Raw genomic sequence first — 27,558 nt, 5'->3', positions numbered from 1 at the left:
AATTTCAAGGTTGGTTCGTCTGTTGTCAGTTATCGTTTAACCCAATGGTCAACCAGGTACCCATATCTCATACCTAGAAATCCTTGCTGACCAGCTGTTTAAATAGAATGCTGTTTATCTGAAGTATCCATAACCAACATTTTGAATGTTGAGTGTTGTAGCAATTAATACAATGTCTGTCCTGGTTTCCTTACTGTTTTCTGTGTACATTGGCACGAACATGCGCGTAACTGTTACGTTATAAAGAAGATTAAAATTGGGAATTCAAACAATAGATCGGTGTGATATCGTCCATTTTTGTAGTCGGGTGTAATGTTTTAATTTTTAGCCTTAGGCATTTTTCATTTGTCTGCTCACATTAGTCCATTTTGAAGTGGAGCCTATACCTTTTCACAACCCCTTTATGATATCGTGTGGATATGTCAAGCTAATCCTGTCTAGCCTTTTTCAATATCTTAATTTTTAGCCTCAGGCATTTGTCAGCTTATTTCTTTTGCTCACCAGCCCATTTTTTAAGTGGACTCTTACCCCCGACTTCTCACAATCCCTTCCTGGTGGTATATTGTGCGAGTACGCTATGTCCAGATTATCTTGTCTAGCCTTGTTCGATATCTTAATTTTTAGCCTCAGGCATTTGTCAGCTTATTTCTTTTGATCACCAGCCCATTTTTAAGTGGACTCTATACCCTGGCATCTTAAGCCCCTTCCTTGTGTGGATATGCTATGTCAGGCTAATCCTGCCTAGCCTTGTTCAATATCTTAATTTGTAGCCTCCGGCATTTGTCAGCTAATTTCTTAAGCTCATCAGCCCATTTTAAGTGGACTCTTACCCCGGCTTCTTACAGCCCCTTCCTCGTGTGGGTACGCCATGTCAGGCTAATCCTGCCTAGCCTTGTTCAATATCTTAGTTTGTAGCCTCCGGCCTTTTTCAGCTGATGAGACTAGCCCATTTGAAGTGGACTCTTACCCTCTCAGAGCCCCTTCCTGATGGTATAACATGTTCGCACGCCAAATCTAATTCAGCCTAGCCTTGTGCGATATCGTAATTTGTAGCCTCAGGCATTTATTTGTCAGTTTATATTATTTGTTGATAGTTATTTCAGGTTTTACCTCTTGCCTGTAATGATACTGATCAAGACTAATAGTTTATAACCTGCAAAGTTTCATACTATAAAAAAAGGAAAAACAACAAAACAAAGAGAGAGGCATTGATATGTAGACACACAGCGACTACAATATAATAACCATATCATTGCATTGTGGTGTATGTAAAGTTTAATCTTTAATCATTTTTTTCATATCTTTTATTGTTTTTATCACATTGCTTAATTCTAATGAGAGAAAATATATATAAACATTTAAAAAAATCTCTACACATACATTCCAAAAGATCTCTTATTTCTAAGTATGTATCTGAAATCTTTCCAAAACATAAAAAAAAACTTAATGCAACAGTCACTTGCATCCAAATGTTCACTTATTATATTAATTCATACTGAAATCTTCCCACAACATGAGAAAATATAATATATAAAAAAAGAAAAATGATATTTGCGCCAAGTTGGCTAGAACGTTGTCACTTGACTGGTGCTTAGACGTATATGAAGGTATTATCCAATCAAAGCAATCCCTGACGTTCACTTATAAACACTAGGAAAAACTTTGTGAACTTCAGTTAACGACAAGCAACGCACGACAAAGGAAGTTGACTACTCACACTTGTGAAATGTCAATGTGCTGTTACTTCATTTGAAAATATTCACAGGATTTGAAATCTTTTAATCAGATTGAATGGGTGCTTTTGCATCTCGCACTACAAATTTGGATTTTTTATTGTGTAACATCATATTTTTCTGGAAGCATGTGATCATTTTACCGAACTAGTTGATTTACGATAGCAAAACAATTTTGGAAAACTCTGTATATGTAACATAACTGCTATTTATTATATTTATACTTTTGTAACTAACTTGATAACAGATTTTTGAGAAATCTGAGAATTGCTGTGTAAAAACATTCACATTCCAATTGTTTATACTGTATTTATATAACGAAAGACAGTAAAAATGGTCGCGATTTCATCCGTACGAAAAACATTGAAACCACGCTTGTATAATCAAGCATGGCGTATGGGAACTGTGTTCCTTAATATGCCAACATGGATCAATACTATAAATAAAGGTATGTGCACACATCGCATCAACTGTATCTTAAAGTTTACCATGTTTATTTTGGGTTAATAAACATATAATTTAGTTCAACTAGAAGCAGCGAGTTGTTATATTTAGGTTGCATTTATTTTATCTTGTTATTACTCTGACTATAAATTAGTATTTAAGAGAAATTTCAAAGGGTTTGTATTTTTTAAAAATGTTGAATAAATTAGAAATTTTAGTAAGTGTTTTGAACACCTCGATCTGATGATAGGGTAAGTATTATTATTATTTTCATTGTTGCAAAATATTTTTGATAGTTATAGTTAGCTTTGTGATACATGTGACCGAAGTCTGTTTGTTCCATGAATCTATTTTAAAAAAACATAAGTTGGAAAACAATTGGCATCATGATTCAATTTTTCAATCTTTATTTGTTCATCTTTATTCATATAATGTTAGAAATATTTAATCAAATGACTGTGTATCAATTGTTTCAGATGTTATCTCAATTTGTGTATTTTATTGACTTTTGTCCGAGACAGAAAATCCTTTCCTAGTACCGGTACTTTTTTTTTATATTCGAATGGTAAATTGTAAAATCTGTAGTACTCCTTTATTTTGATTGATTTATACATTTTAATTAAATTAATTTTACCTTGTTTAAACCTGGGAAGAGGTAATACTCCCTGATTAACTGTTATACTTTAAAATGGAAACAAAAACTCCAAAATCCCAATCCCATTGTATCAACTTTGACTTTATTTTAATCATTTTAAAATAATATATGTTTGTTTATTTTTTCAGCAGACCACCAAAGGCCTATGCCTAAACATGTACCACCACCCATGAAACCGACAAGAATTTTTTCAGATCAAGGTAAGAACAGTTTAAGATATTTAAATGCACCCACATTAAAAAAAAAATTATTCAAAATAGGATTTAAACGAGTGAGCTATTAAAACATCTATTGCCACTCATTTTGTGTCCTTTAATATGAGTGGCCCAAAATAATGAACAAATATTAGAAAACAAATGAATTCTGAAGTTAGTTTCTGAAGATCTTTACGACCTGCCAGTAACAACTTTCAGCAATATGTATGGGAGCTATCTGTGAAATTCTTAAAATCATCACCTGTGCTTGTATTCTATTCTAAAGTGCGTTATAATATTTCTCACGTTTTCATACTGTGCCAGAACTTTTGTTGACATAATTTGGGAGAGATGTCATTTTTTACCCGTCTTTAGAAATCTACCAATTTTGTTATCACCTCCCTGTCCCTGTGACTCAGAGGATAAGAATCGTTTGCAGTTTGTATCAATTTCGGTTCACTGAAACCAAAGATCTGGGATGTATCAGCAATTTGCTGAAACATGTTTATTGAAGCTTGTATCCTATAAAACAAACAATGCATTAAATTGGTATTTGTACCTTTAGTGAATCTGTTTGCAATTACCCACCACTGCAGTGCCTTGATTAACCATTTCCTGACCTTTTAATTTCATTTCAACACCACATACTCTTTAACAAAACATTGCCACTCCTCAACAAACAACCCTCTCCATGACCAAACAACCACCCTTATCCTTCTATCTCCCTGATTAGATGTGCTGTACTCGCAATAAATTCTGAACTTAAAATTCTTCATGTATAGTCCAGTACAGTACTTTTTTAAAGTAAAACTAAAATTATTTTGAGTTTCATGATTACCTCTTTATTTGTAGTGAATTATTTAACAGTACCCAAATCAAATTTTTAAATATAAATACATTACTACATAAGTGCATACATAAATACATTACACAAAGCTACTCAAACTGTATTTCAAATACAGAACTGTCTTGTATAAAAACTGGTACAAAAGGATATGCAGTAATATTTACCCCAGAGCAAAGTCATGTGACTAAACAACTTGCTATAAGACAAACTACTACTAAAAACTGATGAATAATCTGTACACTTCTGGGGTCATGTTTTGTTTTGTTCTTTTCCCTAGGCCTCAAATTGTGTCACTTCCCTAACCCCTTGAGGATGTTGTCTTTGTTCTGGTTGATGTCCAGTTAATGGTCAATAATCCATGCCATGTTTGTCCACACCTGCTGATATTTAGTATGAATGTCTAGGGACTTTGGTACTTGTTGAAGATCTAGTTCTGTCTTTTCGATCAGGTCATGATGGCATATGTTATCTATTTCGACGACACAAACTTAGTGCATCACCACAAAGTCAATACCCTTGATTTGTACTTAATGTTTAATCACCAATTATCTCCTTTCATTTTCCATCATGTCTTTTTCTTCTTCTGTCCTTCCTCTTTGTTTTTTTTTAAATTCAAGTTCTGTCATCTTCTGTTATCTCTTATGAAGTGATATAATTCAAAATAAAATGTTACTACAAAAAAGCTGACATTTCAGAACCATTTTGGAATAATTCTTACGATCAATTAAAATAGAAATACAAAGAACACCAATGAGTGACAGGAAAGTAGACTAATTAATCAGCAATAACTTGCCACCTTATTTTTATCTCATCAATTCTGTTTATCCTCCTCTTTATTTCTTTGTTTCTATGGTTTTCCAATTCTACAAATGTCAAAAGGTAATGGCTTACTGTTTTACTGATTTTATTCTAAAAATGTCTGCTTTTTCCCCCTCCTTTTATGAAGCACATTTGCACTTGAATTGCCTGTAGGCTAACACAAATTCTCTAAACCCCCCCATTTATACTAACTTAAAGCTGAGTTCACGCTGAGATGGGTTAATCTTTGTCCCGATAAAAAACATGATGGACAAACCAAATATGTTGCTTGTGACAACTCACTTGCGTTACACCTACAGTACATCATTGTATTGTTTTCAAGTGGGAACCAGCTTTTATTTTTAAGTTCTTTACTTTTTTTAAATTTTAGTCAAAATAGTTTAAAGTTTGATTGATTAGCTTCTAAATTATTTATTTAATTATTTTCCCAGAATCTATTATGGAAGAAAATATTGTTTATGAAGGTATCATTAAATACAAATTTTAGTACAAACATTTGTTCATATTTTTACCATGCTAAATGACACATCTGGAGGGAGCGCTATATTTCTATACGTCTGAAACCACTGCTTCTTGCTTATGAGTGTGAATTGTTCAAACTTTTCAGCTTTGGTGTAACTTGTAACTGCTTTGAGTTTAATGAATGTTTGCTTTCTTAATCTAGTTGACTCTTCCAAATTTGAGTTACTCTTGTGCGGCTATAAAAAGCATAGATTTCTGTAACTTCTAATATTATACCCTAGCAAAACTCCACAGTTTACACATGCCTTGTACACACAAGGTCTTGTATGATGTCAACCTGGTATGTGTAAACTCCACAGTTTACACATACCTTGTACACACAAGGTCTTGTATGATGTCAACCTGGTGTGTGTAAACTCCACAGTTTACACATACCTTGTACACACAAGGTCTTGTATGATGTCAACCTGGTGTGTGTAAACTCCACAGTTTACACATACCTTGTACACACAAGGTCTTGTATGATGTCAACCTGGTGTGTGTAAACTCCAGAGTTTGTAGTCAAAGTGAAAGGGGTATTAGACATTCTCTTTAAATAGTGGGGAAGATTTTGGACTTGTTTAGGATAATTGTCTACATTATACATGTTGTCATTTTGTGATTTTTCAAAACATGAACAAATTCCTAAGAAACTAACAATAACATAAAATCTTTGAAGATTGGTTGACTGTTATTTGTTAATGTTGATTAATTTCAGCATTAAATAAATAATGAATTCGTCAATTCAACATTGTCAAAAAATGCATATCATCAATACATGCTTGGAATGTTGCAAAGCTTGTATTTATTTTGCATTTAAATGTTTCTTGACATAGTACACCCTTTTTGCTATCTCATTGTTGAGCAGTAGTTTACTTATGTAAAGGTAATTTCTGAAGTGTTTAGAATTCTTGCAAATTTAAGCTATAATTTTTTCCAGAATATTTTGCCAACTTTGCTTTTGATAATAAAAAGGTAATGTCACCCACCGGGAGTATAAATTTGTAGGTGGGGAAGTCATGCCATGTCATTGTCTTTGGAACAAAGCAAAATGTACATGTTACATTATCGGTTAGCTATAGACTGGGACAAGCCAACCCTGGGATTATAGCTAGTTACTAAGAGGTTGGTCTGCACATTCACAAGTGCATGAAATCTGTATCAATTGAAATCAGAAATCAATTTAAATCGGAAATCAATTGAAATCAGAAATCTGTATCAATTGAAATCAACATACAATCACAACGTAGCTGATAAATAGGAATTGGTAAGTAGTTCCTGGTCAATCATAATTGGTCAATTGGATGTGGTCATTCATACCTATAGGGCCTAATGACAAATACAGCTCCCAGCACAAAACATGGGCATTATAATTGGTCAATTGGATGTGGTCACACCTGTAGGGCCTACTGACAAATACACACACACACACCAATTATGGGCCAGAGGAAGAGCAATACCTGGGTAGTTGACACACACATCATAGACTTGTGCCCTTAGCACAACCAATATGTGGAAAGGGACTAACCAAGGCTAAAGTTTGTCACACCTATATTCAATTATAAATGTTGCCCATTCAATATGCCCCCAACACGATCGATTACATGTCAGGGGAAGGCAGATTACTTGCTTAGGGCTAGTCGACACATGCTACCATACAGAAAGTCAAACCCAGGAAATAACAAAGTAATATCTTAATCCATTGAGGAATTTCTGATACATTCACCTGTAAGTTTAAGAAGTTATCTTAACACAACAGGTAACACACCTTTGCAAAGTAACTATATTAAAACAAAAACAATACAGTCATTATTTCTCAACTTGTCATGTTCCAGAATCGGTTAGTGACACAGTGACAATTTTAACACTTCCTAATGAACTTTGACAGAAATTTTATATAAGTAAGCGGATTATTTAATAAAACCATTTTTTCACAAAGGGCATTGTTTTTCTAAAGTCTCACCTTTTTCAATGTTTTTTGTTGCCCAGTTATCACTCGTTTGTCAACTTTGCTTGCTTATTGAATGGAATACCAACAATAAATCAACTATTAACAAATTGATATTTTAAATATTTTTTTCATATTTGTGAAAACTGTGGTCACATTGCTTTGCTGCTAAAAAGAGTTTTAAAGAATAGTTTTTTTCCTGAATCCTCAAGTAACTTTAAATATTTTTTAATTTCAGGGTTAAATCCGAACCAATTTGAAGATGATTACAAAGAAGAAGAGAACCCTATCTACATTGCAGCATCCACAACTAAGCTTCCTCCACCCCCTGTAAAACCAAAACCAATACGATCGAAAAATCAACCAAAAGTAAGAGGATTATGATATTTATTGTATTTATTTTGGTATTTATCCTTCAATTCAATTTTGTCACGTCAAAATTATTCTACTGCAGTTACTGCAGTAACTACTTTTTTTACTGTATATGTTTTTAGGCATTTGCTAGAATAAAATTTAGTTAATGCAGTAATTACAGTAGAATAATTTTGACATAATCCCATTACTTCATTCTTTTTAATTAATTCTAAAATTTACACAATTTATCATTTTCTAAGCAAGAATAATAACATAAATAAAATTGTAACGCAAAATTTGAAAATTCAAAATATTGAAGCATTAATATTGTAAAGAAATGATTTATATGAATTAACAATTATTTAATACATTTTTAGGTTACAGATTATATTTTGAAAATATTATCTAATATGTATTCTTTCCAAAGCAAAACAAAAAGACCAAAATGAATGCATTGTATTGATAAAAGAAGTGATCTAATCTAATCAACCTAGATAAGATAGATATAGATTAAAATTTAACATTTAACATTTAACATGTTAGAAATAAGTAAACAAAAACTTGTGGAGGATGTAATTTATATATATATATACTGGCTTGGTATGTTAATTGTATGCTTGTGTTTCCTGTTTTGTGTTGTATCAATGTAAACATTTAATTTATTCAATATAGGTTATCTGTGAATGCCAGTCTATTAGCAAAAAATAATATTTTTTACAAATTATTTTATGATTTTATTATTTTTCTTTGTGAGCCTCTCAGATTGAACTTTTGGTGTTCTGATATCTGAACATGTTTTTGTTGTTTTTAGTATTTTATTTTCAGCTTGCTTTTAAATGAAGCATGCCGCCCAACAAATTTCCTCTTTTTGTTTAGAAATTGGATCTGGACAAGTTCTCAGCGGTTAAACAAGCAGTCGGAAATAACCGTTCGGTAAGAACTCCATCTCAGAAAGGGGGATCCAATCCGCTTGGTGACATCGCAACATCCGAGGGCTATGCCGTCCCTCATGATGTTCTACAATTACCTCTTGATAGCGGCAATGTCATCTATGACGAGCCAGTCGATACCTTACATAGGTCAAAGGTGCGCTTAATTATGGTTAAAAGATTTTGCTAACACCGAAAACAAACTTTTTCTACAAAAATGGAAAATTCATTGGAATTTTGCAGATCTGCAAAAATTAAGCTGTTTTTAATTATTTTCAACAAAAAAACAACCCTTTTAAAAAATTGGCTAAAGCAAAATTGTTGGGTTCACAATGCTCTCTCGCAGGACACCTTCCCACCCGACCCACTTTTTCCATCTCCATTCCATATGTTATGCTTTGTTGTTTGTTGATTTCGGTTGCATCTATATCCTATAGGCTGCATGGGTTTTTTTTTTCTGTTTTCTGTTTGATTTCTGCTTGTATTCTTCATAGTCTTTGAATTTGTATTTGAGTTGAGCATGTGAACTCAATGGCGACCGTTAGTTTTCATGACAAGCCCAGTGACTATGTAGCAATTGAATCTCGAATTCTGGGCATGCCACTATGTTTTGTGAGCATTTGCCCAATGACATTTTAACTCAACTGCTGCACAGTCAAGTGGCACATCTTGAACAAGAAAGGTCGCTATTGTTCTGTTCCCAAAAAACATATAGCTATACACATTTACCAACAGGCACATGTGGCTCATTCAGGCTTCTTTAAAGTTTTTCATTGACCTACTAGTTAGCGATAATTTTGGTCCCTGATATCAACTTACCTCTAGGTAAGAACTATGAAAACTCACAAAAATACTTTACTACTGCTTTGACAACAGGTGGACCTTGGCTTGTAGTGAAGCACTGGGGTTTTTATCGGACATATTCATACACAAAATGAATGCATACGGGATTGATTGATTGCATGAATTATGAATGTGTGGTTAATATTCATTTAACTATAAATTCTTAAATTGTACCAAATTTTATTCAAATTTTCACTATTTTTTAAACAATTATTACTTATCACATGATCATCATCATGTAATCATCAAGTAATCATCATCATCATCATCATGTAATCATCATCATATGGAATGTATACATTCAACGCTGTTGAATATCAATTAGTTATTTTAAAATCAATTTCACAAACAAATTAACATGTTCAACTCAAATGCAAGTTTGACAAATTCAAATTGATTTCTGCCTAGATTTGTCATTTGATAGACTCGCTTTTGTGCCTGTTTGTAGAAATCTGTAATTCTTGCAGTATTATGTGAAAAAGTTTGTAAAGAGTACTAACATGTTTAGTTAATGGATCATGTCAACATTACTCTACTGCAATAACTACTATTTCTTTTAGTGCAATAGCTGTTTCAGTGTATGAGGCATTCAATGAACAGTGTATGTTTACCAACAAAAGACCCGCTAAATGATTACAAGAAAGAATAAACAAAATTTAGTTACTGCAGTAACTGCAGTAGAATGGTATTGACATGATCCTCATATAGTGTCTGTAGTGTTTTTCTTTATTAAAATGATTTGATTTAATTAAAATATGTTTATTATTAATCAATGAAAAAATAATAATACTAATTTATAGTAGTACAGTAGTTGGTTTTTTGAGCGTTAAGATCATTTACCAGTACTGTAGTTGATAAATATAGTAAGTATATAGTAATATACAACTTTGCTTTCATTTTTACAGTATTCATAATAATTACTGCCTTTAACAATTAACACTATGTTCTAAAAGAAAGGCTTAGTAAACAGATATGTTTGTTAAATATGTCCTACCGTTTGCAAAAAGTATTTTCTTGGAAGTTTAAAAAACATTATTTATAACAGATGAAAAAAGTTGACTAATAAGTAATAAAACACAATTTGTACAAAAAAAAAGTTTATGATTAAAGGGCCTTTCACACCTGCTCCGGCACGGTTCCGGTCCGGCGACGGCAAATCCAATCGAACGTCAATGTTTCGTTTTTACGCGGCTACGCGCATATCGATTGGTGCTTGGCCGCGTGGAGCGTCGTGAAAACGAAACATTGGCGTTCGATTCGCCGGACCGGAACCGTGCCGGAAGAGGTGTGAAAGGCCCTTAATAAAAGAAACCTTTAGAACATCTCGTTTGGGACACCCCTATTAAGAGGACACTCTTTCAAACAAACAAAAGGGCAATATATGTTTTAACACTATAGCCAACCACTATTCATGGAACACCCTTTAATGGGCATTGGGTCATAAAGGTGTTCTACTATATTTATATTTTGAAATCTTGTCATGTCGGTACCATCGAAATAAACACAATAATAAAAGCTTTGAAATGAGTACGCTTATTAAATCTCCATGCTTAAATTAATACTATAAAGTTATACCAAGACTCAATATAATAACACTAACAGTATGAAAATACTAATAAATAATTTTTAAATAAACAATTTATAGGCCTACACTACAGTTGAATTAAAGATGTATTGTCCCCCTGAAAAAATATTTCTAAAAAAATTTTGTTGAATATTCCATTTTAATGTAACATAATAGTTCCACTTTGACCAAAAATTAGATCGGAAAAAAATGTATTTACCTGGAAAAAATGTAATTTAAAGCAAAAAATGGTCAAATTGGCTGCCAGCCAATGGATTTTTGGTTTAATTTAACAGTTTATTTTGTCATTTTACAAGTGAAAACATTATTTTTTTAATTTTTTTTTTCTATGGAATGATTAACTTTATTAAAACTACAAAATAACATATTCATAGTCTGATTTAATTAATCTTAATTTTTCATGTTTTTGGGGGACAATACATCTTTAAACCTTGCTATGCGTATACCTGCAATAGGTCACTCATTCAAAAATGTATTTATTTATCTAGTGTATACAGTATTTTGTATCCTTGTAAATAGAACCTCGCATATCCAGACCAGAGGGTATACTACCATTATGTAACAATTAACGAGAAATCGTGAAACTGAATTTCACCTTTATACTGTCAATACCACTTTACTTAGTATTTTTCTCCATCGAAAATTGCAAATTGATTAAACCTATTTTTGGAATGTATTATACTTTAGCTTGTCATATTGAATAAATTTAACAAATTATTCAGCGTTCTGGGGGTGATTACTAAATTATTTCTCTCAACACTTACATGAATTTGGAATTTTTCTTTTCACTTGACGTACTTGTTTAATAAACACCATATTTTGTAATTGTATTAACAACTTTCATTTGTGTGGTTAATTAACACTGTTAACAGTTTCACACCACACCCGACAAATGTTTGGAAGTTTGCAATAGCTGCTTTAAAATGTTGTAAAATTTATACTACCGTAATTGAATTTAATAAAGCATAAAAGTAAATCTATTTTATGAATATCTCAGTTATAAAAAAAAACTGTCTTCAATAGGAGGGAAAACATTTAAACACAATATATTCATTTTTAATATTACATATCATAAATACATGTTATAAATTATACCTAAAATTATTACAAAATATTTTAAAACAACATATCTTTCCTTTATCATTAATGATATTTATTTATCCTTAATAAATAAACCTATAATTATAGAATAGGGGCAAATGTAAACATAAATAAAAAAATTTTTCCAAAATATTTCTAAATAATTTTCTCAATCAACAATATATATTAAAAATATATCAAACAATTGTCTTAATCTTGATAATTGACATTTTTCTCATGTCAATTTTTTTTATGACAACCACTGTGTACTCGTGAAATGGAAGTCGCCGATAGTAGATCGAGAGAATTAATTTGTTATCAGTAACCCCTTGTCACCGAGGTTCACAAAGTTTTGAAATTTGTCACCTAAGCTTAATTAGAATTGACAGAAGCCTTCGTTAACGATCCAAAATGACGCGACTAGTTATTTATCAATAGAAAAAAATATGACAATTTGCTGCTGTCAATTTAAAGTATGAAAGAAAAGTTAAGACAATTTTATTTTATTCATATTTATTATCAATTCTCTATAAACTTTTATCCTTTAACAATGTTCAAACCAAAATATTTATAAAGACAAACATTCCTGTTATTTTTCAATAGAAAAAAATGACAGTGTGCTACTGTCAACACAAAGTATGAAAGAAATATAAATATAATATTTATTATCATTTTTCTATAAACTTTTATCCTTTAACAATGTCCAATCCAAAATATTTTAAAATACAAATATCCTAAAATAAATAATACTAATAGTAATAAATTGAATATTTCTTTAAATCATAAAACACTACAAAAATATTTCTTATTAAAACAAAAAACATAACCTCCTTATCAATATAAATTACTATTTATATTTTAATCATATTAAGATGAATCTAGAAGAAATAGCCATATCTAATTATTAAGACGTCATTGATACAATATTTATCTGTAATAATTCTACATTTTTTTTTCATTTAATTTGTAACTCCCTCGTTGAAATTGTGTAAAATAAATGTATATTAATATCTTTTTTTGTAAAACATAATAGTTTTGTTTTCGCTCTTGTCCAGTTTTTATCTACGATTGAATTTAAATAATAAAACTCCTGTTTGGTATTTCTTGTCTAGCCATGTAAATTGTGATATATATATCAATATTTCCTATTAAGTGATTTGTAAATGCCATAAAAATATGTGCTAAAATTAAATCTGAAAGTGAGTAAGGAATTCACACATTTGCTGACGCAAGGCTTTGACATTTAAAGCTTTTCATTTTAGTTTTTACACTAGACAAATTTATTTGCACAAATTCAATCCTTTTGCATAGAAAAAAAGTGTACTCAACTATTAATAATTTCCTCTACAAGGGTACAAATAGCTGCAATTTCTCATTTCGAGCTGATTTGTTTATTTTCATGAGCACTCGCACATTTCTTGAGCTCTGATTGGTTTGATTTGCAAAACGTAGAAACTATTCAAATTACTGTACAATGCCAATAGCGGAAAACTCTAAATTTGTTGTCAAGATTTTATCGATTTTCGCAAATGAATTTGTCTTTAAAATGTTTTAACTAATTTTTATTCAACTTAGAGCAAGATTGCTTTAAAGCTACATATAAATAATTCTAATTTGCAGGTGCTCTACCATTATACCACATTTTTTATACTGACATTAATTTTTTTAAAGAATCTAGAATATATATTTTCATGAAGTATTTTAATCTGATTTTCAGCTACCATTTAAAATAATGTTTTTTCTAGATTAGAGTGCTTGTTTGTTTTTGTTGTATGATACAAAACAAATAATACATTTGTTAAATAATCTAACACTAACTGCTCTGACTTAGTGCATTTTGTGTTTATAAGTATATTTGTATAAAAATCATGGCCTAATTCATTACTTTTTGTATCTAGCCCCGAAAATATTCATCTAATAAGACCCCAACAGTCTCTGAGTCAAGGACATCAAGTGGCAAAAAGAAGACTCCACCGACACCCCTCTCGCCACAAAATGGTAGCTTCCTTATGGAGCTCCAGAAAACGAAGACATTTACACAAGGAACGAAAGAATTAGGTGAGTAATTGATCCTTCACCCGATTCAAATACCATATATAGGCAAATGCTATGATACGCTGCCATACATATGACCAGTGGCGTAACAGCTATGAGCGCTTACTGGCTAAACTCAGAGCAGCATATAACTTTACTAGCTCACTGTAACTACCCAAGTTGATAAATTTATTAAAAGCGGAAATAGTTAGAACATAGGTTGACCACTACATTTATTTTCGCCTGTATGAGTTGTCAGCTACAGTATGACATCAAAGGGACAAATGCGCTCAGTTCTCAAGCTCTAATCCTTTAAGGTAATTTCAAGGAGTGGTAAACAAGGGTCTTTTTTCATTGCGTTACTCCACTGGCATTTTTGAGTCGTATTATTTTGAAATGAGAACCTCTTTGGATGCAAACCATGTGTATTTTATTCATATTTAGAGGAGAGAGAAGGTGGCGCACCAATGAAGAGGGATCGAGAAATTAATGATGAAAATCTGTATGATGTTGTTAGTATAGAAAGCAATGATGAAAAGGTAAACTATTAGAACAAAAAAATATTAAAAGAAATATAATAAAATAAATTTGTTTTTTTATAATCATTAATTACCATGGTTTATCATCATTTCTATTCCTTCTCCATTTTTATTCCTTCTCCATTTTTATTGTCATTTGATAAATTCTTCAAAATTATAATTGTTTGTAATGCTTTATTTTTTTGGTATTAGGAATCTTCCAAACAAAAAAAAGATCAGAAAAAGAAAAGAGGAAAACCGAAAGATCAAGACAAACCAAAACGTCAAAAACAAGAGGTGAGGGCAGACAAAAGGAACAACAAATGTTGCTACAAAAACAAAATTATTGTAATGAAAAGAAACATTTTATTTTCCTCAACATTTTTTCCCCCAACTTTCAATTGCAGGACAATAAATCAAAGAAAAAACGAAAGAAAAATGGAAAATCAGTTATACCACCACAGCCACCTCAAGTTAAAAGACCACCAATCGAGGAGTGTGTAACAGGGGATGAAACTGTGCCACAATTTGTCATCAAATGCGTGGAATTTTTGGAAGAAGAAGGTACGAATTGACTCTTGTTTAGATAGTTGTTTAATATAACTGTGTCTGTTTACAAGTATCAGGAATACGTGGTAATACAACAACAAATGTGTTTTATATGTACCTACCTAGTAGTAACCTACCCTTAACCTAACATGTGATATAAATGAGATGCTGTATTACCAAATATTCCTATGATACTTATGAAATATAGTGTGTGGAGATACAGTACTGGGAATCGGGTAAACATAGCATACCTATACTTATAAGTATAAGTATATTCTTGCCATCTGATTCATTATTTGGGAGGGTGGGGGGAAGATTTCATTCTTAATAAAACAAAAAAAGTAAATTTAAAGCTCTATTTAAAAGTACTAATATTATTAAATGGTTCTATTGCATATGAAGATTTTTGTAAACATTTTATTTTTGAACATGTTGTGCATTCAACACAAGGCTAATGAATGACATGAGCATTTGAAACCCACCTGTATTGTGCACAGTCTATTAAAATCCAAGTGCTAACCTTTGACCCTGACTTCCTACCAATCATGTGGCAAGGATACATTGAGGTGTTTTATAATACTGTTTGAACTCTGGAACAAGCATCAGACATTTGGAGGTGCCTAATAAGGTTTGTTAATCCATTGGTTAAAATAATACTGTGAATTTATATTTTCATTGTTAATATTCTTTTATAGGTATTAACCAAGAAGGTATATATAGAATTCCAGGCAAAGGTGCAGATAGTGATTTCATAATGGCCACATTTGGAAAGAGTAAGTATAAATATGGTAGTGATATGCCCAAATGTGGTAGTGATATGACATCATCATGACCATATATGGGCACATCACATTTTTTATCACATTTGGTTGTGTAAACAGAGCTTAAAAGACCAACTACACTCATCATCATATCTATATAAATAATTATTTTATATTGGAAAAGGGTAAGGTTTTCCTCACTGAAAAAGATATTTACAATAATCATTTGTTATACATGTGAAAATAAATACTATATCACAAATCTAATTTCTTATATACTTTTTACAAAGGTACATGTATTTTCTGTATTATTTCCAAATTTATAAATATTAGTTTTATTTACTTGTTTCATTTATTTTACTCATACACTCACAATTGACATACTCTCTCTCTCTCTCAGATCCAGATATGAAGCTAGCCGATATGCACATGTCAGTACCAGCTGTATGCACAGCGTTGAAGCAGTTCTTCAGTAAATTACCCGAACCTCTCATTCCATACGATCTTCAACAAGAATTTTTAGACAGTTGCCAAGGTAAGGGTTCGTGTCAAAATCCCTCTACTGCAGTTACTGCAGTTACTACATTTTGTTTATACATTAGTACAGTGCATTCTCAAAATGTGTTTGTAAAATAAAAGCTTTAAAATAGTCTCTATTCTAGATCATTGTAGTTTAGTTTGTGTTCTTCAAATGTTATTTGTTACAAATTCTTTTTTAACTTTTCTGCTTCTTTCAAAGTACAAAAATTAGTATTTGGAATGTGAAACAGTAAACATTTGTGAAAATAAATGACAACCAAAACACCTCTGTAAAGCAGATATGTTTGGTGTGTTTTTCTTTTCTATTTTCACTCTTGCAGATTTTGTCATCTTTTCCATTTCATATTTTTTTAATTTTGACATTAATTCTAGTCAGTTTCTCTTATTGCCTGAATTGTGCAAACAAATTAAAAAATTAAGTATATTTTTTTCTGTAAAATCTAAAGCCCTCTATAACCCAAAACTTTGGTAGGATTGATTTCCAGGCACATTTTTAATAACATGTTGTTTTTACACCATGAAAGGAGATTCATCAACGGAGGTTAACAGTATGAGTTCTGGTTTTCATTTCTCGGTGCCTACCATGAGTGAGTAGCAGTCACAGATGCACTGCATGGTTGAGCAGCCATGCATGCCTATGCAAATTATAACATTTGCATATTGATTTAAATTAAACATTTGCATACAAACTACTTTTTTGCTAGCTTGAGTTGATGGTATATTACTTGTGATTGATTTTTTTTTCATTTTTAAAATGCATGGAATTGTTGGCAAAACTAATAATTGATAAAATTCTGTATTTTTGGAATATCCTATTATATTAATTACCTGTACATTTGTGGCAAGAGACAAATAAACTAAAAAAATAATAACAAGCTTTAATTATTATTAAACAAGCTTTATTATTTCTTGAGGCAATTAATAAATAGTGGACTCTGTAATGTATGTGTTTTTTTGTTGTTAACGTACATGCCTCTGTCCAATTAGAAACACCCATGAACAATGTGGTTTTAGTTTTTGCTTAAAGCAATCATTTGTAGGGTTCCTGAATAGAAAACCATATTAGGGTATTTAATTGGAAAGAGGCTTGTAAATTACCTCTTATTTGTTAAATGTCTGTAAAGTGTGTTGTGACTTTATAAATTATTCTTTAAGGTTGTTTTTATTTTTCATTTCATTATTTATTTTCAAAATAATAATTTTGGATTTTTTATGTTATACTCATTTCATTTCATACTATCGTGTGTTTATGATTTCATTTTTTGTGTGCCATACTAATCAGGTATATGCTCATCCGAGAAACAATTGGGAGAAGAAAGGGGGACATAAAAGGAAACAAATTAACCATACTCCATACATCATCTTCCATGAAAAATACTCATAAAGGACTGGGCTTATAATTTAGGGTGGACTTGTAGCACAAGGTGGGCTTATATCTGAGTCGGTATGGCAAGTATATTTAAAGCAATTGTGTTTTGGATGTTTAATTGAAAACCTGCGTGTGATGTGAAATAATTTGTGGAATGCACCATACTATGCATCCAAATGCAGTTTTAATTAATGGCATGGAAAAATAATTAAATTAATTATAATACTGTAATTGATTAATTATTAATTATAATTATACAAATAAGTATTACAAATTAGATATTTATTTAATGTTTTTTTCAAAACATTTTCTTTTTACAGGGTGGTGGGATTCTAATATGTGATTGAAAAACTAATTTTAGGAAGATATTAATCTAATCCACTGATTGAAAAACTGTTTTGAGACTTCCAAGTGAAAAAAAACAGATGGCCATTATATTGTTGATTATCTAAACTTTAGTATTATTTAATATTATTTGAAAAACTAGAACGATTCACTTGTGTACATACCCTGTAGTACGTGCCCATTAAAATGACAAAATTGTTTTGTATTTTTGTATTTTGTATTTTTTTATTTTTTATTCAATTTCTGCCATATACATTACAAAGAAGACAAAACAATTATAAAAGGAGGCACGGTAAGATCAAACAGGTACTATAAACACCTATGCTAGTTGGTCAACCCAGAACAGAGCACAGGAAAAAAAAAAAAAAGATACGTTCTACAATTAAAGCATCTACAAGAAAGCGACCAACTACACACATTTTTGATTGATTGATTGATTTTCAATATCAAAATATAGCTGTTATATGATAAAATAATATTATTATAATTTAAATTACAGTATTATGTTATGTGCAAGACTAAATGCATGATAAAACTAACATAATACAAAATGCATTTTGGTATACATTTAAATATTCTATATAATAATAATAAATCATAAATTTAGAAATGTTTTATTTAAAAAATATATATATATATATATATTTAAAAAGTAGTATACAGATATAAGCCCAGTAAACAAATATTACAATTAATGATTTTATATACACCAGCGTTAAAAAATACTATTATAAATTAAATTTATTATATTAATAAAAAAAAATCAAAGCAATATATAGATAATACTTTTTAGCTTTGTAAAATTATTTAAATCTCTATGCATAAACAGCAATTTAAATCTTTATTATTTAATCCTAAATAAATAATTATTTACAGAGTCAACAAGGCTCCTGGCCAATTAATATAATGTCTGTATTTCCTTATATGGAAGTATAAACTCGATGGAAGTGTTAACTTTGTTAATAAATTTGTTTTGATGTTAACATCACATGGCCAATGGCCTTTTTACAGTTTAAACTTTATATCCATACACTTGTGTATGTCTAGACTGTGTTCCCAACACTGTAGTGTGGATAGATGGACTTTTGGCAAAAGAGTGTTTTCATTCATTCATCTTTTATTTCGGAAAAAAAAATTCTCCATAGCTTTACTGTTTTTTAAAGATTTATTGTCCCCCTGAAAAAATAATTGTTTGAATATGGCATTTAATACACTTTGGACAACAAGGTAATTTTAATACTGTAAAACAAAAAATAGTCAAATTGGCTGCCAGCCATTGGGTTTTTGGTTGAATTTAACCATTTATTTTGTTATTTTATAAGTGATTAACTTTATTAAAACTACATGATGTATGATTTAATTAATCTTCATTTTTCATGTTTTTGGGGGAACAATACATCTTTAAATACCTTTTCTAATACCCAATGATTAGTACAGTATGGGTAAAGTATGTAGTCATGATCACATGTGTATCATTAGGGCTGTGTTTCCAAAAGACATTACATTGTACATGGTAAAATATTACAGATTTTTAGTTGAATCTCTTTAAATATTGTTATTTTGTGTTAAAGATGCTCAAAACCAAGAAGAACAGACACAAGCAATTCATGATTTATTAGATAAGATGCCAAGAATTAAGAAAGAGACACTGAAGTATATGATGTTCCATTTAAACAGGTGAGTCATTTGCATATTCAATCATTAATACCTAACTCCGCCTACTTTGAATATCCCACTACTAAAGATATTTTAAAATGATAGAAATTTTAATATACCATTATCTTTCTTTCCTTGCAAGAAATTACTTTATTATAATATGTAACATCAATATGATAATCACAAAAATTATAAAGATTTCTGTCAATGATTCCTTTTTTATTATTGCTGAACAGTGTCCAATAAGAAAGCTGTCAGATTGCAAAAAGCCTCGAACCCCCTCTTTTTCAATCCTTGAAAGAAAAACCCTTTTTAAAATGTTTATCATTGTTCAATATTTTAGTCATATAAAAGTTGATTAACTGTCATAAAATTGTATTTAAATTTGTTATTTAAACATCATTCAACATTAACCGGTGTCACTCACAACGAGATTGATACGATTTGCGCAAATGATACAGCGTCCAGTGGTCATCATTTACCTTTATTATTTGTGCACTGTTTCTTCTTTAACTCATAATAATCCAGGACATTGTTTGTAAACATACACAACATTTTCATTCATTTTGGAATTTGACCATTTTTTGTATGTGAATACATTGTAATGAGTGATCATATAAATTATCATCATTTTTATTTTAATATTATAATAAAGTTTGCGGTATGTCATGTGATTCAGAAAATAAAGTTAAGAATGTTTCAACATTGTCATCTATTCTATAGAAAACGGTTTTACAATAAACAAAATATTTCTTGAGACATTCTTAACTTTTTCTTTTTAGAAATCATTTGGTGTACTTTAAAACTTACTTTATTAGTGTTTCTTAGCCATTAAAAACTTATATTGTTCATTTAATATGTGGTAATGTAGATGCGATGCTTTGTTTGGTTATGTGCTCGGTTTAGACTTGGTTAACAGGTTTCCATTAATTAAAACTAATTCTTAGTAGTGTACTTCATTCCCCATTCTTAAACTTTGTGACGAATATTAATAATAACCCTCCCTCATTGATATAATTGTTTAAGAAGAGTTATTCGTGGACACGTGCCTTCAAAGTCTTGACTTTTCTCCCAGCCTGAATATTTTTATAAAGCCTTCCACTTAAGCCTAAATTCAAGACAGCACTCACCCACCCATGAAACCTCTTGACATTTGGATATACATTATTATTTTTGATTGCTACCTTCTAGACTTTCCGAGCTACAGCCCTGTCAAATTGCCTCTAACATTTAAGGAATTACTATACATGGATTAGTCATTTATGTCACCAAATCCCATGAATTATGTATTTGTATTGTTCCATGATCATTCTAAACGTAGCAGAATGAGCTATTAGGACCTCATTATCTCAGCATTATGTGGTAGGGTGGCCAGTTCCTTTCCACATTCTTTAGTGCTCCCTGTTATCCCATGTGCTCATTTACATGTAGACTGGGAGTTGTTCTTACCGAAATTGTATCTTAGTATATATAATATTTATTATCTTCCTACTAAATTGTTATTTAATTATGCAATGTTTGCTGTGTTTTAGAATTTTCATGTTGGTTAAATGTATGTTATTACATTGTTATCTTCTCCTACCTAGTTTATTTTGACTGTGTTTTTAGCTTTGTTAGTTTTTAACATTGCTTTGTTAATGATTGTTGACAACACTGTTAGTAGTTGGTAGTTTACTACTGTAGAAATGTGATATTTCCAGGATAATGCAGAAGCAGGATACAAACCGAATGACCAGTCAGAACCTTGCCGTATGCTGGTGGCCAACTCTCCTCCATCCTGAGTACAAAAGCTTGGAGGACATGGCCAATGATGCTAAACTCTCCGCTATCGTGGACAACCTCATTTCAATGGCTACCAAGTTCTTCGAACCAGTAGTAGTTGAAGAACCACCGGTTCCAGAGGTACAGGACATGGAGACGGAGAGCGACTCATCTCAACAACCGATCGTGGCGTCATCATCGGAGGTAGCTCGCCCTCTACAATTCCTATAGCTTGTATCTGTTGCTAGCTGAAGTGTGAAATTAAAAGCTTGTCTTACTCACCACGTATTGCATGTTTTCATGTCATTGTATTAACCATTTATTTTAACTTTAGCATTTTTTGAGGTGATGAAAACTTAATTACGGTTTTGTATGCTTTACTTTTACTAATCATTTCTATCGGTTTAGCAAAAATGATATTTAATCCTATTCTTCAATTCGCTTAGGTTTGGATCACATCATCATCATCATTTTCGAATCAAATCAAATAGTTTTTTTTCTGTATTTTGATGGTATCATTTAACATTTATTTCATCTTTCACTGGATGTTGCACCACCTTATTCTTTAAAAGCTTTCTATAGTAACTTGAAATTTCTTTCAGTGTTTCTTCTCCGTATGGTGAACTATTCAGTATTAATGCACTATGTTTGATTATTTTATTCAATGTTGATAGCCTAATATTTATGCATGAACATTTAATTTGAGTATATTATGCTTTATATTTGAATAAAACATTTTTTGTTATGCTAAACTAATTTTAGAAGATAACCAGGTTAATAAGAGATAACCAGGTTAATAGGAGATAACTGGGTCAATAAGAGATAACCAGATTAATAAGCAATAACTGGGTCAGTATTGAGATAACCTGGTTGATAAACAAGCAATAATTGGGTCGAATAAGAAATTACCAGGTTTAATAAGAAATAACCAAGTTAATAAGAGATTTACCAGGTTATAAAAGATAATCAGGTTAATAAGTGATAATCTGGATGATAAAAAATAACCAGGTTGATCAAGTAAAGGTCATTTATACCAACATGTTTATGGGTGAGTGTGCTCTTAAACAGTAATTTGGCATAAAATATGCATGCCTAGAAAAGTTGTTTACATCATCAGTATTCGGTTTACTAACATGGTCCACAATATCCTAGATCATCCTAGATAAATTGATTAGGGAATTATTTTTAAGAGTGTAAAAATTGGGTATAGAATATATTTCACCCCCACGGTTACAGGTTTTGCACATTTCATAAATAAAAAAAGTCTTTAATAAATGCAATAACTGTATTATTGATTACTATCTCATCATTTATTTCAGTTCATTTTATAGAGTAGTTTCTTCATTTTTCAATTTGTTTTAGCCAATTCTAGTGTAGTATTATTTTCACCTTACTATACATTTATGTTGGTAACCAATTGTATAGTGACTTTTTTATCATATATTTACTGTTATTATTATTAATTCAATTCATAAATATAGTTTCTAAAATTAATAAATTTACATGCATGCTGTGTGTTGTTGCATGATATTAAATTTATAACAACAAAAGCTATACTTAATAATTATAACATTGCGCTTCATTGAACTTAAAAACTCAAAGTATGGTATATTTTATTGTAATACTATATTTGAATGTCATTTAGGAACATTTAATACATATTAAGACATATTTTAATTAGGAATGAGTGTTTTTTATGACTTGGTTCAATTTTTAAATCATTAATTTTTTATATTCTTATCTACAGAGTAATGATGAATTTCTTGCGCAATAAGATGAACAGCCAAAACTTGGCAATATGTTGGCTCATCACGCTGATGCACACAAATTGTAAAACGGTTCTCGAGATGCAGAAGATACCACGGCTGACGCCAATTCTTGAAATACTCATTTCGGAACCACTTGTGTTCTTTCCTGATCCGGTAGTGCCGGACGAAACACTCACACGGTTGACAGAGAATGGTGATACTACCAACGATTCAGAGTTAAATGTTGAAGAGATGTCGGGAGACGAGCACTCTATTAGGAATACTTCAGCGAACAATGATATCACTGGTAATGAAGACATACGTAGGACTGAGGTAGTAACCATGTGAACAGCACCTACAGATGCCTTTGTTTTTTATGTAGATTGTGTGCCTTGATGTGTGAATTTGGTGTATACCATTTCTTCAATATAAACACCATGTACTTAAACTACATAAAACACTATATTACATTTTTTTAATGACTCCATATTAGATAAAATCATATGTATACTCCCTGAGCAATTAAAACAAAATGAATTTGTTCTGAGTTTGTTGAATTGGTTTATTAAATAAAAAGATTAATTAATTAGGTTTAGTTTTTTGCATAAATTAAATATCTGCACATCCAGATTTTGATATAAAAAAAATGTTTGGTGTTTGCCATATGTATGCCTATTACTGCTATATTTTATACCTCAGTTGCTTGTTTTTTTTGTTTGTTTTTGGGTTGTTTTTTGTTTGTTTATTTGATAAACAAGTTATTATAAATATTAATGAAGAAAATAGTTTAGAAATCTTGATGATTACAGTAATAGCTTAAATATTCATGCTATTATTAATTATTATTTTATTGTTTTGGTTGTCTGTAATACTATGTAAATATGTATACATATTTGTGTACTGCAATGGTAAGAAATTTTATGAAACTGTAAATGTATATGATAAATGATGGTGATGATGATATAGCGATTAAAAAGTTGATGGATATGATAAAATATGAGATATTTTTCACTGTTTTTGAATCAGAAACATGTTATAATATCTTAAATGTGTAGTTTTATATTTAGATTTTGTGTATTCAGAGATGTTTGACCAACAAACTTACCATGAAATAAAACTTAAGTTAGTACCAACTGACCAGTTTAATATAATATGTACTTATTGTGATATTGGAATGATTGTTGAAATAATAAGACTTTTTTAGCGTTTTTTTTTTAAAATTATTCCTCCATGATATTGTGCTATAGATAGTGAACGGAGAGGATTTTAAAAATTCTTTAAATAAATGAATAATTTAAAATTTCTAATTATTATGATAACATCTATCATTTATAGCTAATTTTACATTTATTATTTTTTATTGTGTTGACGAAAAAAATGATGTCAACATTTTTCTACTGCAGTTACTGCAGTTACTACACTTTGTTAATACCTTTAACCAGTTTATGCAATTATTTAGCTAGCATTATATTGTTTTGATGATCATACACATTATTATTACAGTGAATCCTTCATCGAAACAAACTAAAATCATACGTTATTGCAGTAAAAAAGAATGTAGATACTGCAGTAACTGCAGTAGTATGATCTTGGCATCCCTAAGAGTAAAATATAACTTTTATTTGTTTACTTTACGACTAATATTTTATGACCATGGTTTCAATTTGGTATTCGTAAGTGAAGCGTGACATAGGATACACATAATATAGTGTGTGGCAAGAAGAATTAATGTTTTAACATGGGGTAATTGTAAGTTTGATAAAATTATATAAATATGTAATATTATGCTTTTCATAATCAGCTTGGTACTAAAGCTCTGTCTACACTACCATACTTTATGTGACAAAAAAAATGTGATGTGCCCTTATATGGACATGATGATGTCATATCACTAACATATTTGGGTATATCACTACCATATTTGGGAACATCACACCTTTTTTTTTGTCAAACTAGTTTGATAGTGTAGATAGAGCTTTGCATCATGTGCAAAATGCTTTTTAACTAGATAGTCATTTGTAATATAATATATATAGTTAAAAATCTGTTTTAATTTTTTATTTGATATTTCTTTTTCTTGATAAAAATATTTGCGCATATAAGAATGAAAAAATCGTGTTAATATATATGTTTCAAATTGTATTAATCTTTTCAAATGTATTTTGTGTATACGACCAACGTTTTTAGAGATTGATTCTCAAAATGTTTGGTTGGAACTTTAGCAAATATAATAGCTGATGTATTACCGAATAAATGTGTTAAAATAAATATGAATGAAGTAGATTCATTGCAAATTCTTTTATTATAATTAATTAAATAATTGATAATAGTTTCTGGATGAACATTAAGAGAATAGCACCCTCTATAGGTACACTTTCTGTCGAACTATTACATATATTTTTCGCATATAAGATTGATATGTTTACGGTATGCGTGTTATTGATATTCCAACAATAAATACCAAAATCTTGAAATATTTAAGGAAATCTTTTAATCAATAAAGGGTTGCAAGGCGAATAAGCACTGGTAGAGTTAGGTTTGCGGTACACCATGTGTTTCCAAAAGGAAATGGAGTAAGGTTGAGAGCATCTCAATGTTTTGCTTGTGGTGCTAAATTCTCCAGAAGATGGTTGTTGTATAACAACCGAAATGTCGGGACATTCTCAACCATACTTTATTTCTCTTTGGAATCACGTGGTGTACCACACCTTTGCATAAATTTGCTATTGCATACTGGAAGATTTTGAATCAAATATGGCAGCCAAACTGATGCAAGAATTATTACCAAGCCCTGGGGGCGTTATGTCTCTTCCCAGTTATTAGGATATGAATGAAAATATTCATTTGTAACTTGTTAGAATGACAAACTTTGAGCATTTTTACAACCAATCAAAGTCATTTGTCATCGGGCATGTGGGTTGTCTTATATGCGTGAGAATATATGATATATAGTTATTACTGGTGCATTTTTTAATATTGGTGCAAAATGTAACAAAATATGCATTTTTATCTTCTTTCTTTTCATTTGCATTTGATTTTACTCTATGCCTATGTTGTCTTTCGCCATGTACACAATTTCGTAAAATTTGTGTAATAGTTTTAATATTTACTGTTGGTTTTTGTAGTTTTAGTTTAAAATTATCTAAATTTAGTAATATGATGTTATAAAATTGGGTTAGTTAATGTGGAGTTTAAGTGTCAATTAGTTTAAATAACAATGAACTAAGTCCACATTATTTGATACTTTAGAGAAAATCTTGAAATTTTTATATACTATGTCATTGAATAGAATATTATTAATAAACAAGTATTTAAACGCATCTGTTTTGATACACAAAAACCACTTAATGTATTCTAATTGGTACTGAATTATACACAGTACTACTAAGTACAGATTTTGGCCACCCTTTGTTCGGTAGTATTCGTTGTATCTCACTTATTCACCTTTTTTGGGTAAAAATGCTTTTGTTTGCAACATTCAAGGCACAAATAAAATTATCGCTGCCAACTATGGCCTGATTGTCATGCTCCCCGTTTTTGGGCGACCCTAAGGCCATTGTGCTGGTCCTCTTTCCCTTTTAAGCAAATTACTGTATTCCATAAAATTTAACTTAGTTAAGAAACCTTAAGTATAAAAAAAAGTTTATTTACTACCGTCAAAAATTTTTTTTTTATTGTAATACGTAAATTTGAGTTGATTTCTTTAATTTTTAGATTTGCTTATATTAATTGGTGTGTTTTACTATAATAATCTTGCTGTTGTAGATTTTATTTTAGATCTGTGTACTTTGGCATAACAATGCATCATCTGTATCTACTCTTATAGGCCCTTTCAAGGAACATCAATAAATTGTTCTGTTGCAATGATCAATAACTATTGCTTCTTATCCTTATTTTCTTGTTTGTTGCTAAAACAACATACACAACATTAAATAAGTATTACTTACGTCATAAAAATGACACAAAATAAATTTTGAGCAGACAATCTATGACGACAGTGTACTGAAGATTCAACCAATCAGATCACAGAGATTTGGTTTTTGCATACAAAGTGCAGCATGCGTAGTAGCAGACAATAAAACAAAATAAATTTTAAGTGCACAAAACATGGACATTATTCGAGGCAAAAATCATTGCTTGTGGAATATAAAGTGACCAGACTACAAACATAGAAGCCAAAAAGCCACAGGTCTATCAATAATATCAAACCGGAAGAATAAGGTGAGTTTATAAAGACTGTAGGCCTAGGCTAGAGAGTAGGCCTAGCTAGAGGCTAGCCCACTCCTAGCTAGCCTAGTTAGGCTCTAGATAGCTTACTGTACCTATCAAATGGATCGGTAGTGCC

The 27,558-nt window shown here is 30.6% G+C and overlaps 1 protein-coding gene across 22 annotated transcripts in view; it reads left to right on the top strand.

Annotated features, from left to right (window-relative positions):
* Positions 1-27,087, top strand: part of LOC140054098 (rho GTPase-activating protein 5-like) — a 93,355-nt gene extending 66,268 nt beyond the window's left edge. For 14 of the 22 annotated variants that reach the window (XM_072098945.1, XM_072098961.1, XM_072098953.1 and 11 more), the window contains 12 exons: positions 2,961-3,032; positions 7,380-7,510; positions 8,372-8,581; positions 13,831-13,990; positions 14,411-14,505; positions 14,698-14,781; positions 14,892-15,048; positions 15,729-15,806; positions 16,195-16,329; positions 16,859-16,921; positions 19,620-19,725; positions 23,213-27,087. In XM_072098945.1, coding sequence (XP_071955046.1) covers positions 2,961-3,032; positions 7,380-7,510; positions 8,372-8,581; positions 13,831-13,990; positions 14,411-14,505; positions 14,698-14,781; positions 14,892-15,048; positions 15,729-15,806; positions 16,195-16,329; positions 16,859-16,921; positions 19,620-19,725; positions 23,213-23,561 — 1,640 coding nt within the window. In that variant the 3' untranslated portion in view covers positions 23,562-27,087. Of the gene's footprint in view, positions 1-2,960; positions 3,033-7,379; positions 7,511-8,371; positions 8,582-13,830; positions 13,991-14,410; positions 14,506-14,697; positions 14,782-14,891; positions 15,049-15,728; positions 15,807-16,194; positions 16,330-16,858; positions 16,922-19,619; positions 19,726-21,404; positions 21,670-23,212 lie in introns of all 22 variants that reach the window. The other 8 variants (XM_072098959.1, XM_072098955.1, XM_072098967.1 and 5 more) reach the window with 6 other exon arrangements.
* Positions 27,088-27,558: the final 471 nt, after the last annotated feature.

Source organism: Antedon mediterranea, chromosome 7, assembly GCF_964355755.1.
Source record: "Antedon mediterranea chromosome 7, ecAntMedi1.1, whole genome shotgun sequence".
NCBI classification, from domain to species: domain Eukaryota; kingdom Metazoa; phylum Echinodermata; class Crinoidea; order Comatulida; family Antedonidae; genus Antedon; species Antedon mediterranea.
The sequence above is the reverse complement of the archived record's forward strand: the minus strand, read 5'-3'. Positions and strand labels throughout refer to the sequence as shown.